General features: G+C 40.4%; 1 protein-coding gene across 1 annotated transcript in view; it reads left to right on the plus strand.

Moving 5' to 3' along the window:
- LOC103775607 (diacylglycerol kinase iota-like) overlaps window positions 1-19,678 on the plus strand; it is a gene marked incomplete at both ends in the record, with an annotated part of 36,230 nt that overhangs the window by 8,886 nt on the left and 7,666 nt on the right. The window contains 2 exons of the mRNA XM_008943070.1: window positions 389-500; window positions 2,773-2,972. Of these exons, the coding sequence (XP_008941318.1) occupies window positions 389-500; window positions 2,773-2,972 (312 nt within the window). The remainder of the gene's footprint in view (window positions 1-388; window positions 501-2,772; window positions 2,973-19,678) is intronic.

Consider the following 19,678-nt stretch of genomic DNA (forward strand, 5'->3'; position numbering starts at 1 on the left):
TCCAAGGCTGGAGTTGCTCCAGCAACCCCACGCCTGCCTAACAGGGGCTAAGCAGCTTTCTGGCTCAACAACTCACCTGCAGAAAGCAAAGCAAGTGGGGAGAAGAAGATGCTGCTGCTGCTGCTCTGTTATCTATTTCCTGGTGTTTCCCCATTTTCCTCTAACAAAGGAAATGCTATAGATTATGACGGTATTTTGTACCAGCTTGGAAACAAAAGACAGGTTTTCCCTTTTGTCCATGCTGACAGCATGGATTTTAATTGTCCCTGAATTGAAACCTGGAGGGGGTATCTGGATACTTCTGGAAGACAGCAGAACAGGCTACTAGTCAGGACCAGTCAGGTCACACTGTTTTCTCAAAGCTTGCTTTCCAAACCTCGTTCTGTAGGTATTGTGCTGGCACAATGCCCTGGGGAAATCCTGGAGATCACAGAGACTTTGAGCCTCAGCGCCATGATGATGGCTACATTGAAGTCATTGGGTTCACCATGGCCTCACTGGTGAGTATACTGCAGGTGATACCAGACAATGAATTCTGTGGGCAGCTGTACAGAATGCATAGTTGTCCTCATTACTGAAGAACCACCATGATTCCAGGTATTCAGCTAAGGCAAAAGCATGCTCTGCTGTTTAACAAGGGAGACATATTGTAGTCTTCTAATAAAAGAAGTGTTATTTAACAACAAATTTATATTCTTTGCAAAATATGGATAATCTGAATGTGCATTGCTCCCAATTTGAATGGCAAGATTATTACAGTGAGAATAGCATGCAGGCATGATTTTATTGTGGGAATGTTCTCTGGTCAAATAATTACTGCTGTTTCTTTATAGGTTTTGTATTTCTCAGTCTATGGCATGAAAATCCAATTTTATTTTTTTTTTTTTTTAACTGGCCACTGGAAACAAATATGGAATATTATATAAAATTGTATGTCTGTACAGTTTCCATATGCCCACTAAAAATGTGAAAAATTAGTAAGAGCTTTGGAAAATCTGGTAGTATTTCTGACACAAACAGTGTTGCTCCTTTTGTTCTGCTAGGCGAAGAAAATCCAACCAACAATTTCCTCAGTATGCTTTCTGTCAATGCTGTCCTTAAAGTGAAGTAAAGCTGTGTCACCATGAACAATCTCACTGTAAATACCCTAGTGTCCTACTATCACAGTGGTCGAACACAGTGACAATCTCTTCAGAGGATGATTAAATGCAGACAGAGAGTTGGTAGTTATCCTTGTGCTAGCATTAATCTATCTAAAGCACTGCAGCTTAATTTAGTGTGGCCAGCAGAAGGCACATATCTGGGCTTCCTGGCAGGTTCTTGCAGATCATGCTTCAGTCCATACTCTCAGCTTTTGTTGCCACTATGTCCTGTGTGGTCTAGGTTAAAACTAATGTGGACAAGCCTGTTTTCACTAAATTAATACACTAATGTGGATTAAGGAAATAATCCTTAGGTAAGAAAAATTTTGTTTGCTAGCCTAGTATACCTTATGTAAAAAACTTTTGTTACTTCACCCATGAAAATTTTTGATTGTTTTTCAAAATGTTGTCAAAAGTCTATTTATTTAGCATGTACCAACTGGCAAGTTTCAGTTGGAAGCTTATGTGGTTTTGCCAGTAATGTGACTCTAGACACTTGCAGTGGCTACAGTGATCTCACCAGCAATAATTTTAGCTGGGACTGAAGAAGTAGGGCATTTTGAGCTGTTCTTTCTCTTTAAAGGAAGCCTCATTCAGAATTGAGGGTTCTACAAATCTACATTTCTTGTGATGCTGAGGAACCATTGTAACCCTGGACTGTATTAATATAATCTTAACTTGCTCTATGTGTCTCCCAGGTGTGCTTGGTCTGTTACCAAGAAGGTCTGTTAGACCAAGGAAACGAAATACGTTATAAGAAGTATTGTTATAATTGATTGTATTATGTTGATTCATAATATTAAGTGCACAGAGCAGGATTAGGGTCTTGATGTGTTTAAGATGGTGTCTGTTAGTAGTGCATAGGATCTCTTTTTTTTTGCATCTGATAGATGAGAGGTAAGTCATGTAATAGTCATGCACATTTGGGCAGAAATGTATTCTTTTAATTAGTATGCCTAGAGCTTGGAGGTTTTATAGTCCTTATTTTATTTATTTGAAATAACCAAATTTGAAATAAATTTTTGAACACAATATTTAATTGTTTTTAAGAAGATCCTTCTGCTTGCTCTCTTCCACCTGTTTAATCTCGAGGTTCGGTTGCTGTGTAATCTTTCATAGTAAGGATTTTAAATTTAACTAATTCACATTAAAGACTGTATTCTGTTCAGGAAAGGGAAATAACTTTTCTCTCTCAGATGCAGCTGATTAGGGTGGTTGTTTTAAAGAGCAAATAATTAGTAGCATTGCTATTAATATAAACACAAAAAACAATCAAAACAAATTGAAACCTTTAGGAATTAACACAGGCATTGATTTGTGCATGCATGTGTGTATCTATATTTGCGTGCGTGTGTACAATGCTTGATGTATACAAAGTGATGGGATGTGCAATGCATATGGTTAGATACCTGCTTGTTGCCTACCACTGTTCTTCATGAAATTTTAACTACTGCTTTGCAATATTTGAGTGAAAATGCATTCATTGTGCTTTGCTAGAATGCCTTACCTGTGGAACACTGTTACTGATGCTCTCAGCAAAACTGCATTTTGTATTTAACTGCCTCAACTATCTGTTCTGAGGCATCTTTTCTTTCTCTTTTGTTTGTTTGTTTGTTTGTGTCTTTTGCAGGCTGCTCTCCAGGTGGGTGGTCACGGAGAGAGGCTGCATCAGTGCCGTGAGGTGACACTTTTAACATACAAGTCTATCCCCATGCAAGTGGACGGCGAACCGTGTCGTTTGGCTCCCTCACTCATTCGTATCTCCTTAAGAAACCAAGCCAACATGGTGCAGAAGAGCAAGAGGAGGACATCTATGCCTTTGCTGAATGAGTGAGTTGGATATGTGCATGTCCTAATGGTAGGAGGCCTGTTTGGGGCAGCATATTCAGCTGTGGATTTTGCATGTACTAGACTTGCAGTGCACATTAAAAAAAAAAAAAAATTAAAAAATCACACCTTTTGAACTCCCTTTCTACTGTATTGTAAGGCTACTTAACCTGATTTTCTTTTATTATCTTCTGAGTTACCCTCTGTCTTGCTTTTAGAAAAGTGTTGTATCTTTCAGTTACTTAGAGAGGTTTATGCAGGCTCAGCAGTGATCCTCTTGGCTTCTGACAGTTCTGCTTATGTATGCCATTTGCCCTTGAAATGCTTTTGATTCATTCTCTCAACTTTATTGATCTGCTTTTTAAGCTCTGTTGGATACCCTTTAACAAATTGGTACAATGAAGATTTACTCATGACACCTTGTAGTCTCTGTTGTGGGAGCATGCTGCTTGGCACTGTTTATGGGGAAGGACCAAAAGGTCCAGAGAGGGCTGCTTATGTTTTGTAGAGAATCATTCTCCAATATAAAAACTTAAATGAATATTATAAAGATGAATAGAAAAAAATCTAAGATAACTGGAAACCAGGAACAAGTGAAGAAGAAACCAGACAGGACTAACATTTATTTTCATTATTAAACCTTAGTTGTAAGCACTATGGAGATATTTTAATAGAAAATTCCTAAATATTCACGTTTTGACCTATGAAAATGGCCACCCAATAAAATAATTTAGATTATTTTGTAGAGCAGATTATTGCACTTTATATATATGTCTTCATTGCTGCTAAACCTAGCATTTGCTGTTTGCCTTTGCGGTTTTTCATTAAGCATTCTCAAAGTGAAGTGAAATAATCCATCCCTTATACAAAAATACTGAGCTAAAGGCCTAAAGTTGTCAAGAATCCACATTTTATTCAACATCCATGACTGAGGTAGTGCTTTTTCAGGGGCAGTCGGGGGAGGATTTTGCTATTGTAGCTGCAACGGCAAAGCAAGGTTTACGGGGAAATGTAATCTCTTTCCAGAGATTAACTCATCTACCTAGAAAAAACAGACAAGATCTCAGGCACACATTTTTCATGTGTTTTAAAGGTTGTGTCTTTCAACTGTATCATCTAATGGAAGATATTGCCTCACTTCAAACTTTGACTCCCACCATGCAGAACTTCTTGCCTTCCACTGTTTGTCAGTCTGTTCATGGAAACAAAGCCTGCCTAGTTACTCTCAACATCTTCCTGTTCTGTTCAGTTTAGCACTCTGTGTTCTCTTACTGCGACTAATGCTTTAAGTTTCAGTAGAAGCCCATATCTGTAATGTGCAATTCCTATTTTCCTGGAAAATACACAAGGCTTACTCCTCTCTCTTGAGCAGTAAAGAATAGCATGTGTTTGCCTGTGGGGAGCGATGCCCAGTTTCACCCAACCACAACAAATCAATTGTTTTCAGAACCCAAGCTCGACCGGAGAGCAGTGCTGGGGCATCTTTTTCTACAGTGAGAGGTGGCTAAAGCAAACAAAAAGTAAATTCCTGGTATTTCAATCTGACAATTAGCCTGATTAGGTTTGGATTTTGAGATCTGAATTTAAACTGTGGTAGGGAAACATAGATGCATAGTATATGCCAGTTATCCAGAGGATATTCTTTGTGGTTTAGCTTGATTTATGAGCTATGGTAAACTGTTGCTGTCAGAGTCCTTTGGGTTGGCTTAGGTATTTGTCTGCAGACATGTGTTTTGGGAAAATACAAACGATCTGTTAGGAACTCTCATATCAGCTTGTCATATCAGAAATGGTGTGTATATATCTTTATATTTATACCTGTGTATATACTTTGCTTTCCAGTGTTGAAGGGGAAGGAGAGAGAGGATTTGAATGTCCTGGTGTGATAAAAAGTAAATGGCATGTTAAAGGTTAAACTCCAGGAAGTGTGTTAGCGTTGTAAGAAATTCATTCAATATGATGCTGATTTGCAGTATTTCACAACAGAGAAAATTTTCAATTAAATATGTTTATCTACATTTCTTAACTTGATATCTGGAATATATCTTCCTTCTCCACTGAAATTTGCCAGAAGGGCATATATTTGACTGAACATGATAGTCTGTTCTCTTATAACTGTCATCTGAACGTTAGATGTGTGAAATAACTAAGTGGGTCTGGGGCTATACCTAATTGTTAGATATCTGCTCTTGAGCTTGTCTTGTTGACCGCTTGCCTGACGTAGAAGGATATTATTATTAACAAGCAAACTAACATCCAGATCCCTTCCTCTGATCTTACATCATACACTACAGTTCGAAGGTGCCAAACCACTGGAGGGATGAACAAATTAATGCACTCACAGCATTTTGTGTTAAGAAGGGAGTGAGCTGACTCAGGAACCAAGCCATGGGAGATGTAATCAGCCAGATGATTAGTCCAATCACATAGTAGTTTCCCAGAGAGAGACTCGTGATTTTGCCCCTCCATCCTGAGAACCCCACTTGCTATGAGGAGTCGGGGAGCCCTTCTGACAACCAGAATCCCCACAAAGCACATCCACTGTGTAGGCAGGCCTCCCAGCTCCACTGCAATCAGAGTCAGCTCTCATGTGATTAACTTCTTTTCCCACCTCCAAGTTAACATGGAAGGTGGGGGCACCTGGTGGTGATCTCCTAATCAGTTACCACCCAAGGCTGGCCAGACCTTGGGCAAAAACCAGTTAGGAGGGTCTTTTTTGCCTGGTTGTGGACATGCTTTCTATGCCAAACCTCATTCAGGGCTGGGGGTTTAACCCAGCACCTCATCTGGTCCTTTGGCACATGGATGAGCCTCAACTCTCATACCACCACCAGGTGCAAAACCATCACTCTACACCTTGCATTTCCAGGACGCAGGGATACTCTGGCTTGACTGAGGTCCACAGCTGGTTTCATTTACTTGGCACAGTTGGGCACCCCTGCCAGACCCCTCCTTGCCGTTCAGATCCTCATCACACTGCTGTTAGGCCATGCTGCCCATCGATGTGCACAAAGCCAGATTCAGCACATGTTCTCCTTGTGCAGGTACTTGTGATACCATTATCACCATCACATCTCCATAGTAAAGGGAGCATAGTGCCCATCATTACATAGAAACTGAGATACTTCACATGTTGTCCTCACACTTGGTGGCTCTGCACTGAGTCTGTAAAATAAGGTTCTACACCATTCTGAACCATAAAGTTCATTCTTGCAAGTAGCACTTGTTTGCAGGGACATGTTCCCATTTTTCTTGCCCAGGCTTCATGATTAAGATGGTATTATCCTTGCCTGCAGCTATTACTTCAGCTGGTTCACGCCGTTTGGCCCTTGGACCCATACTTTTGCTCCATTATGAAAACTGGTGGATCCAAACCCTTTATCCCCACATACGGTGGTAACCTGGGGTGGTTCTTCCACCTCCTCCCAGTTGTTATTAAAACTGGCAATATCAATAACTGTGCTCTTCTATTGTGGGGTTGAATAACCAAATCTTGCTCACCATTATTTGACAAGATTACCTTAATTTCTCCTTGATAGCCTGCATCAATCACTCCTCCCATGACATGAACACCCTTGTTGCGAAAAGGGGCGAGGGGGAATAAATCTGGTCTTGTGTGGCTGGCACCGAATATGCGACAGATGCAGATCGGAAGGCAAATGGTAATTGTTTATTTACAGCAACCATTAAAGGTTCTTTTGGGTTGTCGGTGATAAAATTAAAAGCTACAGGTATAGCTGAAGTTTTATTACTAATAACAACAACACACTAGATATATACATGCACACACACACCCCAAAACAATAACAACTTGCCTGCTGTAGACCCAGATGCCTGGGAAATAGACAAGCTCGTCAAACAGAAAACACAATAGACCAAGAAACAGTAAAGTCATGACAAGAACCAAGGTTACACTCAGGGAAGCACAGAAATGCACCTGAGGAGAAAAATACGAATACACCCGGGCAGGAAAACTCTGTCTCTCAGTGTTGGCTGAGGTAAATAAGCTTACCCACACAGCGTCCCAAGTGGGGAGGATGGCGAAGGAGCGAATTCATCAATCCTTCCTGTTATCGGTATGGTTCCGAGTCGATCCTGTCCCAGTTTTGGGGCCGACATTGGGGTGATATTTATACTTGAGTTTTTTACATTACATCACCAGGGTGTATGTGCGGGTGGGGATGACTATGGACAATCTTATTGCTTACGTTAGTGCCGCAAAGTCAGTTGATTTACACCTGCATGGGTGGAGGTAGAGGCTCCTTCTGTTTCGGGCTAAGCCATCGGAAGACTGGGACCACGAGGCCTCCGCCCCGTTTCACGCTCCTCCGGGCACCCAGATAACACCAGATATCTATATGGCGATGGTTGCCACACTCGCCCAGTGCTTAGCACCTCACCCAGTGCCGAGTTTCATGCTTCCAGGCATGAAACAGCTGCATGGTGTACTTAGTGACTCGGACTTTGTCATTAACTGTGTTCTCTTTACAACCCTTTAGGGCTAAGTTTGAGCAATTAGCTATCAGACCAAAGTGACCTGGGGGAATTCGGATTCCTATCCAAGTGTTAATAACTCTCATCTGGTTTTGCCTTCTATCAATTCTAATGCATAAAGATCTAGGCCAGCAGCCTCTGGAGTGGCCCCGTAGGAGGCCGTCGCACCCAGGACAATTTCCCAGTAAGTCAAAGTTTCACTCACTGTTAGAGGCTGTATCTGCAAATTGGGTGTAGTCATGCATGTCAAGGGAGTCTACATCTCACTGATGGGGGTCTCTTGTTGAGAGTATGCACCACATCAGTGAGATGAGTTCTCCACCGGGACAGGTTTCTATTTCCTTGCTTTCTTAACTGCTCCTTTAATAATCTATTCATCTGTTCAATCAATCCTGAAGATTGTAGATAATTTGGTATATGAAAAATCCACTGAATATTATGCTGCTCAGCATATTGTTGGACAAATTTGTTTCAAAAACAAGACCTATTATCAGTTTGACTCTGTAATGGGATTCCATAGTAAAAGATTGTTATACCTATGGTACAGATAGTACTATAATGAGGAGCTTTTCTACAGGGATGAGCAATCAAATATCCAAAGTATGTGTCTACTGCTGTGCAAATGTACTTACATCCTCAGTCCTGGGGTAAAGGTCCAATGTAGTTCAACTGCCAGATTTGTCCTGGTAATTTCCCTCTCCCCAGTTCTCCTTTCACCTTTCTTTCTTCTTTCTTTTCATATTTGGCACCAGATGTTTGAGTGTGCTGTTACACAGGGCATTGGGCTATTGTTGGTTTGATCATATGGAGTGACATTACTATGCCACGGTCTTGGGCCCACATATAAGTGGCCTTCTCCTCAAGATTGACCCATTTTTGGTATGCCCATTTCACCAGGTCTTTGTGGTCCTTGTCTTGAGGGAACTCCAATCTGGCTTGGGAAATCTTTGTCTGATTGTGACTGAGTTATGGAGTAACTCTAGTGAATTTATATTACTATGGGCATCAACATGAAATACAGTCATCTTAGTTCTTTGAATTATTTCTCAAATATCCTTCCGGAGTTCCTTTCCCCAGACATCTTTCAAATAGATTTTTACTGTCCTTGTCTACCCATGTTGGCAGCCAAGAAGCCAATCCACTAGCCACCGACCCAGAATCGGTGTATAGATGACACTACCCTAAATTCTCTTGTTTTAAAGCCATATATGCTGCATATACCTTAGCATATTGGCTACTTCTCCCTTCTCCTGTTGTCTCTAAAAATTTCCCAGAGTGAGGGTGATAGGCTGCTGCCTTCCAAAATAACTTTCCTCTTGTACATTTAGCTGACCTATCTGTAAACTATGCATGTTCCTTTTCAAGAGGCCTTAACTGATCCAATGTCTTTCCCCATTGCACAGGGGATTCCTGTTCGACTATAAGATCAGGTTTTACTTCTTGATCTTTCATGGGGGCATCAACTACTTGCTCGTGGAGGGCAGCAACCCCACCAGCTCCCACCTTTGCTCTGTCCTGAATATACCACTTCCATCTGACAATGTTCAGTTCCTGAGCATGCCCAATTTAGTGAGTTTTCAGAGAACTTTTAACCCACTGCATAATAGGAATTTCAGGGCGAAGAGCCACTTCATGTCCTGTTGTGAGCTGTTCTGTTTCTACCAATGCCCAATAGCAGGTTAATAGCTGTTTTTCTCAAAGGGAGTACCTTTATTTTCTGCCTCTGGCAATTTTCTTCCCCAAAATCCTAAAGGGACTTTTTTCTTTTCCTGTTTTTTGCCAGAGGCTCCAATTAGCAATATTTCAGTAAGATTAATTTCCCAACCTTTCTGTTTCATATGGTTCATGACCAATTTGAGTATTTTCTGTAATTCCTCTTCATTGCACCCCTAAATCAGGATGTCATCTATATGATGTACTAATTTGCATATGAGGAGGCAGTTTTACTTCATCCAGATGCTCAGCCACTATTCAATGACAAATATCTGGACTATGGCCCTATCTTTAGGACAGTCTAGTGAAGGTGTACTGCCACCCCTGCCACATAAAGAAAATTGATCCTAATGTTCCTCTGCAATTTGGATAGTAAAAAACACATTAGCCAAATCAACCACAGCACACCAAGTTTCAGGATGCTTCTGAACTCTCTCTATTCAAATGACAGTATTCAGTACAGTTGCCATGAGAAGCGGGGTGTGCCTATTTAGTTCCCTGACACCTACAGTCATTCTCCATGACCCATCACTCTTTTTAACAGGCTATATTGGGTTGTTCCAGGCTGTAGTGGCTGATTTTAAAACTCCAGCAGCCAATAAATCCTTAATTGTCTGAGAAATCTCTTCACGCCCACCTGGGATCCTGTACTGTTTCATTGGCACGACTTTGGTTGCAGGCAGAATCTGCACAGAAGACATTTTCAATTTTGCTACTAAAACTGCCCAGGCACGATATAGTTGTTTAATCTAAATTGGTACCAGCCATCAGGGAGGTTAAGGTAAGTCCTTTTAGAATACCTATTCCTGTTATATATACTGGGAGAGGAACAATCATAACCTGTTACAATAATTTTGAGAGGTATCCAATCTTCATTTCTATCTGGGTTTGCATGGCTTCAATTTGTTTTTCTCCCAAGCCTGTAATAATCACAACTTGTCCTTTGAATTTCTTTAGGATTTCCATAAATTAGAGACCTCTTTGGTATCTACTAAGGTTTTCACTGTTTGTGATGACCATTTTTTTCCAGAATATTTGTGGCTCCTCCCACACCCACTGTACCAGAGATTTGCCATCATTTCAATCTGAGTTGCGATACCAAACTAGTTTGTTGAGTTCTTTCACAGGATACAGGTCAAAACACAGCCACCAATCATCCTTCTTCCCAGGAACAGCAGATCCATCTGCAGGGAGCTTTCTGTGGGCAAATGCGGAGTCCTGTTGAGTTTCCAGAGGAGGTGCTGAAAGCTGAACTGCTTCCCAGTTGTTCGCCTTCCACCTCTGCACTTTTCTGCAGGGTTTATGTAACCCTCTCTGCTTCTATAATCTCCATTGTTCCTGGGTTTTGGCACCATCAGTTTTGCTGCAGGGTACTTCATCCTTTAACAAAACCGCAGACATCTCCCCTCAAGAGAATCTGTGTTGGCTAGTCCAGTGACGTCGGGTTCCTTGGTCTTCATTCTCCCAGGGGTCCCACCGATGTTGGGTGTTTTGATTTCTTTTGGTCTCTTGGGGGCCCCATTGTTGCTGTAGTTTATCAGTTACTTCTCTGATGGAGTTCCCTGTCTTGTTAAGTAAAACTGTCATCAATACATGTTCATAGGCTGGTGGAGCAGATCTAATAATGGTATTTCTTATAGAAACAGTGAATGCAAATTGCATTAAGTTATCAGCTTGGCCAGCAAACACAGCTAATTTCATCCCTTCTTCTTTCGTGCCTTGAATTCTGTCTCGCAGAGTGTAACACGGCCGGTGCAATCCTGGCCAGGTCTTCCCCATTGGGTATTTATTTCTATATCCCTCTGTAGCCAAGGACAACAAATTAGTCATTTGATCATTGTTCCAAAATGCATCTTGCTCAGCGTTACAAACTTCCTGGAGTCTGCCTCATTGAAAATAACCCCTGATGCTCCCTGATCATACAGGTGCACCATCCATGAGAGTAAGGGTTCTCCTGGAGGCTGTTTAAATCAACCAATGATGTCATTTACCTCCTGTTGTGTATAATATTCTAATGCATCTTTTCTCACCAGGTGCCTGTTGTCATCCAGTTCTGCCCTTTGCCTATATACTGGTCTTACATCTACAGACTCACTTGAGGAGTCATCATCCTCCTCCTCTTGTATCACAGCTGAGTGAACCTCTCTCTGAGTAACTTACCCTCTATTATGGTTATGGTGGGCAACTGTCACTTCAGCTTTCTTGGGTGACATCTGTGAAATACACAGATTATCAGCTAGCAGCTTATTCAGGCAATGTAATGTTGTGATGTGATTCCATAAACCACTGAATTGCTGCTCCATATGGGAGTGCTGTGATAACAATTGTTCTTTCAGTTGGTGATGCTTCTTATAAGCAGTCAGCAGTATCCATCCTCATCTGACAACATTCTCCTCTTTTTAATAAGATAATTTCTAAAGAATATCTAATATCTTACGAGGTTCAGCATCTGCTACTTGCCCCTCCCATTGTTCACACAATCCAGGAATCTTGTCCCATTCAAGAACTAGCAAATGTTATGGAGTGTCTCTCCAATCAGGGAATTACCTGCCCAACATAGAAGGATATTAGTATTCATGGCCAAACCAACAGCCAGATCCCTTCCTCTGATCTGACGTCATACAGTACAGTTCCAAGGTGCTGAACCACTGGAGGTAATGAACAAAAGACACTCACTCACAGCACACGACACCAAGAAGGAAGTGAGTTAGTTCAGGAACTATGCCATGGGGGATGGAATCAGCCAGATAATGAGTTCCATCATGTAGTAGCTTCCCAGAGGAAAAGCTCATGATCTTGCCCTACCATCCTGGGAACTTCACTTGCTATGAGGAGTCAGGGAGCCCTTCCAATATCGACTGTGTAGGCAGATCTCCCAACTCCATTTGAAACAGTCAGTTCTTATAGAGGTGGCTTCTTGCCATGCCTTCAAGTTAATGCTGAAGGTGGGGGTACCTGGTGGTGATCTAACCAGTTCTCTCCCAAGGCTGGCCAGACCCTGGCTGAAAACCAATCAGGAGGGTCTTTCTTGCCTGGTTGTGGACATGCTCCCAATGCCAACCCTCATTCAGGGCTGGAGGTTTAAACCCCAGCACTTCAGCTCCTTGCCAGGAAAGTGATTAAAAAATTATCTCCCATCATAGTCATGCAGAGTTGCTATTATTGTCAGCTTTGATTTCATTGCTAGATGAGAGCAGTAGGAGTGTTCTTTGGCTTTTTAGCTAGTCCAGTGTCATAAGCAGACTGAATTTGAAAAAGTCTTATGGTGTCTTCCTGGGTTGTTGTGGTGTTTTTGTTGTTTGCTTGTGTGTTTTTTTTTTTTTTAATTTTGTTGTTGTTGTTGTTGGTGGTGGTTTGGTTTGGGGTTGTTTGGGCTTTTGTTCCACTCTGTTCTCCTTTGTTGTGGAGGTTTAAAGCAGAGGGGGTATAGGCAGCTTAGTGAGTTTTCTGTTTCCCTTGTGGATGCACTTCAGTTTCCAGGGAATAATAGTATTTTAAAATTGAAGATGCTATATGTAACGTAGCTGCGTAAGAAGAACGGAGATTTCATGCATTCCTCACTTGGGAGTAGGAGTGCTTTAGAAACATCATTCTCTTCTGACTGTAAGAGTTATCCATCTTCCTGGGTGCAGCTGTTCTCCTTGAAAACCTGTAGACACTCTGACAAGACACTTGTGTATAAGAAAAAGGGATCTTTCTTGACCTGTGTTTTCCCTCCATTTTCCCACTATTGTCCTTCCAGCATCTTCTAATAAACTGCTTCATGTGGTTCTACAGAGATCTTCAAGGTAGAAACTCCTGTATGTTGAGAGTGCTTGTTTTATCTGTTACTGAATAATTTGCCTTTTTCAAGGTGTGGGGAAAATTCAGCAGCACTTTTGATAGCGCAGACAATCCTAGCATTTTCTAATCTCCTAATGAGGGGATAAAAAAAAAAAAAAATTTGTCGTGGAATCAGATTAGGAAAAAAAAAAAAATCTAACACTTCTGTGGGGTTATGTGAACTGCAGAAGCTTCCTTTGCCTGTTGACAGCAGCAGCATGAAAAGCTCCATCCAAGCTATTAGGGAACAAGTAAATATAATGTGCTGCATTTTGTCATATCTGGGCAAATTCCTGACAATTAGTATTTTATCCTGTTATTTGATATTTCACTGCTGAATTGTCTACAAACATACTTCTCAGTATATTAGTTGTCCCGAATTATTGATGGGCTAGTTGCTGCAACAAATCATCTCTCTTCTTATTGTTCAAGCATTCATTTTTTTTTTAATATTTCTCTTCGGAAAGTTAAGCTGTTTTGATCTGGGATGCAGGTTATGAGAATGCTCTTGAGTAGATGAAGATGATCTGTTGGTGGTTTGTACTGGTCTGATAACTTTAAAATTTTATTGAAGCGTAGTGGAAGAAAGTCATTACTTGGCAAATACAGTTGCAGTGCTTCTAATTTGTTTCTAATGGAGACTGTCCATATATAAGAGGCAGGCATAATTTATTTTATTCCTTGTCCTACAATGCATTTTCTGCAATGGAGATAAGTAACAATCCAGTAAGATGTTTCAAGTCAGAAGCAATTTTTTATATACAAGGAATACACAGGATAAGGTGATACTGTTCACACTTGGTTATGGAATTAAGCAGATGGTGGGTGGGGCTGGGTGGAAGAAGAGGTGTCTTTCTTTTCTTCTCTTTTTTTTTTTTTTTTTTTTTTTTTTTTTTTTACCAAAAAAAAAAATTTTTTTTTTTACCAACAGAAGAAATTTTTTTGCTACAGCCAGATCAACAGACTCAGTTTTTCTGCGAAGGACTGAATTATGTTCTTACTTTCCTTCCCTTGAAAGGCTTGCTAGCTAAGTTCTCATCTTGCTATCCTCCACTATTGATCATGGTAACATGTGAAAGAGACAACATATAGCTTAGTTTTCTGTGATCAAGTCAAGATTGTGATTCTTGTAAGCTATAAGCAAAATCTGTGGAATAAGAGAAGCTGTGGTTCAGTTTTTCCAGGAGTCATTTTCTCATTAGACTCTACAGTTCAGCATGCTGCTCAGTAAGTTTCAGTTAATGATCACTTTCTGAACCTCAAAAAGTTGGAATTTTGCTTTTGCTGGCTTTGACTTTGAGTTGAGGAGTAATGTCCTGCATAATGGAAGAGAAAGAAGAGGGAAGAGCTCATAGATGAAACATACTCCATACACTTGAGTGAAGCAAACAGACCATTTGAGTATAAACACTTAAAAGAGAGTCGGTCTTGGAAGTCACTATATATAAAATACATGTTTCTCTGAGGTACATGAAATAAGAATGGACACAGCAATTTGTCATTGTGGATACAATATCTCCAGTAAGGTGTTTTTTTTTTTTTTTTTTTTTTTAAATTAATAAAGTTGACCAACCTTTGGAGACTATTCCATCTATTCAGATCTTGGCTTTGATGTTTGTTTGCATTTTTGGACCTGCTTCCGAAGTCTGTTGTCTTGAAATTGTTCAGTGCCTGTGGAACAAATTCTGGGGCTCTCCTTCCTTGTGTAGCCATGTGCCTAGCTTGTCATTGGTTCTTGTCACTCATGTCTTTAGGAAGCTTTTGTATGCCATGTAGCAATGATTTTCTTCATTTGCATGTCTTCTGTTGCTCTTGGCTTCCTAGTATGAACTTGGAGCTCTGCATGTCTCTTCATTCAACTTTTATGTGACACATTCCTTTTCTTTCTATTTAAATGTTTTATGTTTTTCTCCTTCTTTTTTCCCTTCTCTTCTGTTCTCTCTCTCTTCTGTTTCTCTCTCTCTCTCTCTCCTCTGCCTTTTTCCTTGTCTGTCCATACTGTGTCCTCCCTTTCTCCTGGTCACTCATTTCCTGCTCCCTGTAGTATCCATAAAGTGCAATCTGCTGACCTGAGGAGAGTCTCAGCTCCCCCTGATTCCTTCACTGTGTGAGTATCTGACATTTTTCTACTTTCAGAGTTCCATAGTGTTTTGCTGTTAACCCATGTGTTGTTCGACCAGGAGATGGGGGCATAAAATCCATTGAGAAATGGGGAAGTGAGAAACTCAGGTGACAATGAGGCTAGCATAGGGTAGTGGCCTTGCCAACACAGGCACAGTTCCACAGTGCCCCAGTAAGGTGAGCAGGACATCTCTGCTGATGGTAACCACCTCACCAGACATATACATAGCCACAGGCAGATTTGAAGTTAATGTCAGGCACCATCCCTGGAAACAATTGAGATGAGAGCTTTCTGTCCTTTGGTTTTAATAAAAAAACATACTGTGAACAAACTCAGCCATATCTCCAGATAGAGCTGGTCAAAACAGAAAACTAGCCCCCCAGAGGAGTGGCATGACATTGTCTGCAGCTGCATAGAAGATGGAGACATGTCCCTTCTCACCTTGTCAATATCTTCATTGTTAGCAACTCTATTGTGCTCACTTTAATAATTTAGCTACTATGTAGCAAGAGCCCAATTTTTTTTTTTTTTAATATTTTTTTCCCCAATATGGTGAACTGGCAGTTAAAAATACTTGTATCATTGTATGTTGGTATTTTTGAATTCATCCTGTTTATGGAAACATGCTGTGTTATGAAAATCTGTCTCCCTGCAATTAAAAAAACACAGCAACTAACCCAGCCAAAAAAAACATCCCCTAAGGACCCAAACCACTCCCTCCTCCTCAAACCCATACAAAATACCCAGCTTAATATAGTATGCCAACTCAGGCAGTGTAGCTTGTCTTCAGAAATATTTTTACTATTCAGTCAAAAAAGCCATGTTTTGCTTTGTGTTGGCATCCCTTTTGTTTTCCTGATTTCACTTTTATGATGGACAGCTTTTCAAACAGGTTAGGACAATGAAAGAAATTAATTTGAAATAGATGTTGGAAAACAACATAATTCAGTTGTAAATCCAAGTATTCAGAGCAGAAACTTGATTCTAAGAAAGATTTTTATTCTACCATAGAGGAAAGTCAGTGGTATATACTAAAAGAAGACCCGTAAACGCTTCTCTGTTCTGAAGACTGAGAACATGCAATAGATGGTATGTCAATCTTCAGTAAACCAAGAGTTATTTGGGAAAACAGACTGCATAATTTTAAAAGCAAATTTCAACTTTGCAGAAAAGGACCTAGGGGTTCTGGTGGACACCCAGGTGACCATGAGACAGCAACATGCACTTGTGACAAAAAAGACTAATGGTACCTGTGGCTACATTAGGAGTATTTTCAGCAGATCAAGGAGGGTGATCCTTACCCTCTATTAGGTGCTGGTGATGGTACACCTGGAGTATTGGATTCAGTCCTGGGCTCGCCAGTGGAAGAGACATGGAACTACTGGAGAGAGTCCAGTAAAGGGTGATGAAGATGACTAAGGTGCACCTTTCCCATGAGTAAATGCTGAGAGAGCTGGGATTGTTTAGCCTGGAGACAAGAAGGTGCAGGTGGGATTTCATCAGTGTCTACAGGTACCTCAACAAAGGGTATGAAGTAGACAGACCCAAGCTTTTTTCGGTGATGCTCTGTGACAGTACAAGAGGCAGTGGGCATAAACAGAAACACAGGAGTTTCTCTCTGAACATCAGGAAAAATGTTTTTACTGTAAGGATGACTGAGCATTGGCATAGGTTGCTAAGAGCTTGTGGAATCTCCATCTTTAGAGATAGTCAAATGCTGCCTGGATGTAGTGGTCCTGGGTAGCCTGCTCTGGATTGTCATGATTGAACAGGGGTTGCACCGGATGACCTCCAGAGGTCTCTTCCAAGCTCATTCTGTGATTCTGTGATGTTTCAGAAAGCTACAAGTTCCTTATTGTTATTTTGAAAATGGGGAAAGATTTCCAGTTCAGCGTGCCTTATCCCTGGATCATATTTGCTGTCCTCTGCTGAGGAGCAGAAAGCAATAAAACTAGCTTGTCTCACTGATTTGGTATCTAATCAAGCCACTAGAAAAAACCTTGAGATAAGCTTTATTGCTTACATAGAATATTAAGCTGTGGGTCTGAAAGAATAAGTATTGTTTGCAAGTTGAGGGATATCCCCTTGGAAAATGACCTCTAAGTTTTGATACAGTTCATTTGAACATCTCATTTGATCTCAGATGTCAAGATAAGGCACAGAGAGACTTGTGAGCCCCAAACTAATTTGTAAGTCAAAGACATTCTGTATCTTAAAATCTGTAAAAATAGATTAAACATGCTGCTGCACTGTGACTGCCAATTAGTGTGTCTGGCATATTACAATAAGAACCCATGAGGTATTAGGGAAATTTTATTTGATTTGGATTATGGTGGCTTTGAGATACAGATGTTATTTTTTTTTTTTTCTTTGATTGAACAACATAGAAAGAGCCTGAGTTCCAGTTAGTATTGAACAGCAGAACAGATTCTGCTGAGACCTGATGATGGATATAGCCTGTCTTAGATAAATTTCAGGTTTTCTGCAGCAGGGATATGTATGGGAATTTAGAGCAGCCAAAACTAAGGCACATATGGTCTTTGTTGCAGAGGTCGTAGAACTATAGTGTGGTCCATTTCAAATGTTTATACAGGGTGCACAAGTAAATACAAGTGTTATGTTTTTAATTGAAGCTCTTCTAAATGAAAGGTAAAAACTTGCACTTTCCAGCTGGATGTTCAGAGATGAGAAGGATGCACATGTGAGAGTTCATTTGTGTTGTGTGGTTGATCCAAAGCAGTTTTGGAAAAAAAAAATAAATTTGAAAAATAGAACATAATTGAATTTCATAGCTCCTACTGTCCTTTTACAAGTGGAATAAGCACTGTGGATATGCTGTGATTATTTTTTATTATTATTATTCCAACTTCTGCATAAATGAAAATACAAGTAGGACTTTACTGGTAAATAGTACTCTTTTACAGAGTTTACAGAGTAATGATTGCAGCAGAGGATGCACAGAAAACCTGAGTGAATAGCAAAGGAGTAATAAGACAATTTTTTTGTTTTAGAGATCCAAATGCCAAACAGAACCAGCTTTCTCAGTTAGGTTGAATATGGATGTTGTCTGTAGGCGAGTTTAATGAAGAAGAGTAGGAGACAAGGCATAAAGGTGTTAGAGTGAACTATTCTCCAAATGCACAGTTAGGGATGAGAATGCTTGTAGACATCTTCTCCCTTTTCTCCATTCCATGATTATACGGATTGAGTCTCATCCTTGTCAGTTTTTCCTGTTTAACATGTGGGCTTCTGTTTAATGGGATCATTATTATTGGAGCATCCACCATGCTTGGAATGATAAAGTGTGAGACAAATACAGCGAGTGTATGGAGATGGAGAAGGGAAGTGAAGACCAGGATTATACCCAGCACATCCACAGGTGTTAAGTGTATGTGTGGGTCCAGCCTTTACACAATCAAATGCGCAAGCACTTGCTGAAGCAAGTGTGAGGTAAGAAAGTGCAAAAGGGTTTAGTACAGTTGGGGTAATCTGTCTTATCTGGGATAATACCAAATGGAAGGGGGAAAAGTATATGTTGGATCTTATATTTTTAGGAGTATTTTTTCAGGTAAAGAGCTTAGCAAGAGCTTTGCCTCAAAATAGGAGTGGATTTCTGTGAAGCACTGGAATTTGTCCATCGGAAAATTCTGCACTGTTGTGGCAATTCTTACATTTTAAGTAGATAAATACTGTCAAAACCATGCTTGTTTTTATGTATAATTTCCAAGCTCTGCCAATGTGATCTCAAAAGTAAGGTAAATGTCTTTTTCTCCTCTGACTGCAGCTTTCCTTTTTCCACTTGTTCTAAACACTGGAACATTTAATTAATTTGGCATGTTTATTTCTTCTCTAGGAGACAGGTCATTCATTAATCTGTCACTGCAAACATGCCCCAGAGGAGTGGGATTTTTTTTTCTAAAGTTTATTTTTTTTACAACAAAGTCGCAGTAGAAGATTTTCTTTTCTGTTTACTGAATCACACTAAAATCTGTATGTGTACAAGATAGTGTTGGCTATATTATGGAAGATCTATCAGACATTTGTTGCTGGATTCTGTAGCATTATTGGACTGTTTATTATTATTATTATTTCCTTTCTCTATGCAGACACAAAACATATGAAATGGCTCCCAAGGTTCATAAATAATTGATATAGGGATTAGGGCGTGTATAATTTAAAAGTCTGTCTTCCCAGTTGAATCAGCCTGGTGGCATGGCAGAATTGTTATCAGATTGCTGTGCCAAGTTTGGGCAGGACTCAAGCTCTTTCTGCCTGTTTTCTTTTCTGGATGACTGGAGGCAGCAGTATGCTTCTTAGGAAAACCAGCTGTGCTGCAAGTGAGTTGGCTCACATCCTCTTGCCCGTTGCTGGATGATTAATAGGGTTGAGAGGAGGAAGTCACAGCTTCATCAAAAGCTTGAGTGTGTTTTCTTGGTGAATGGAAGTAGACCAGGTTCTTCTGATAGCCTCAGAATAGGTACATGTAGCTTTGCTTCTGTGGGTTTGAACAAGTGGTGGAATAAAAAGGATTTTAAAAAACCCAACCCTTCTCTTTCCC

Source organism: Merops nubicus, unplaced genomic scaffold, assembly GCF_000691845.1.
Source record: "Merops nubicus isolate BGI_N331 unplaced genomic scaffold, ASM69184v1 scaffold17646, whole genome shotgun sequence".
Lineage (NCBI taxonomy): Eukaryota > Metazoa > Chordata > Aves > Coraciiformes > Meropidae > Merops > Merops nubicus.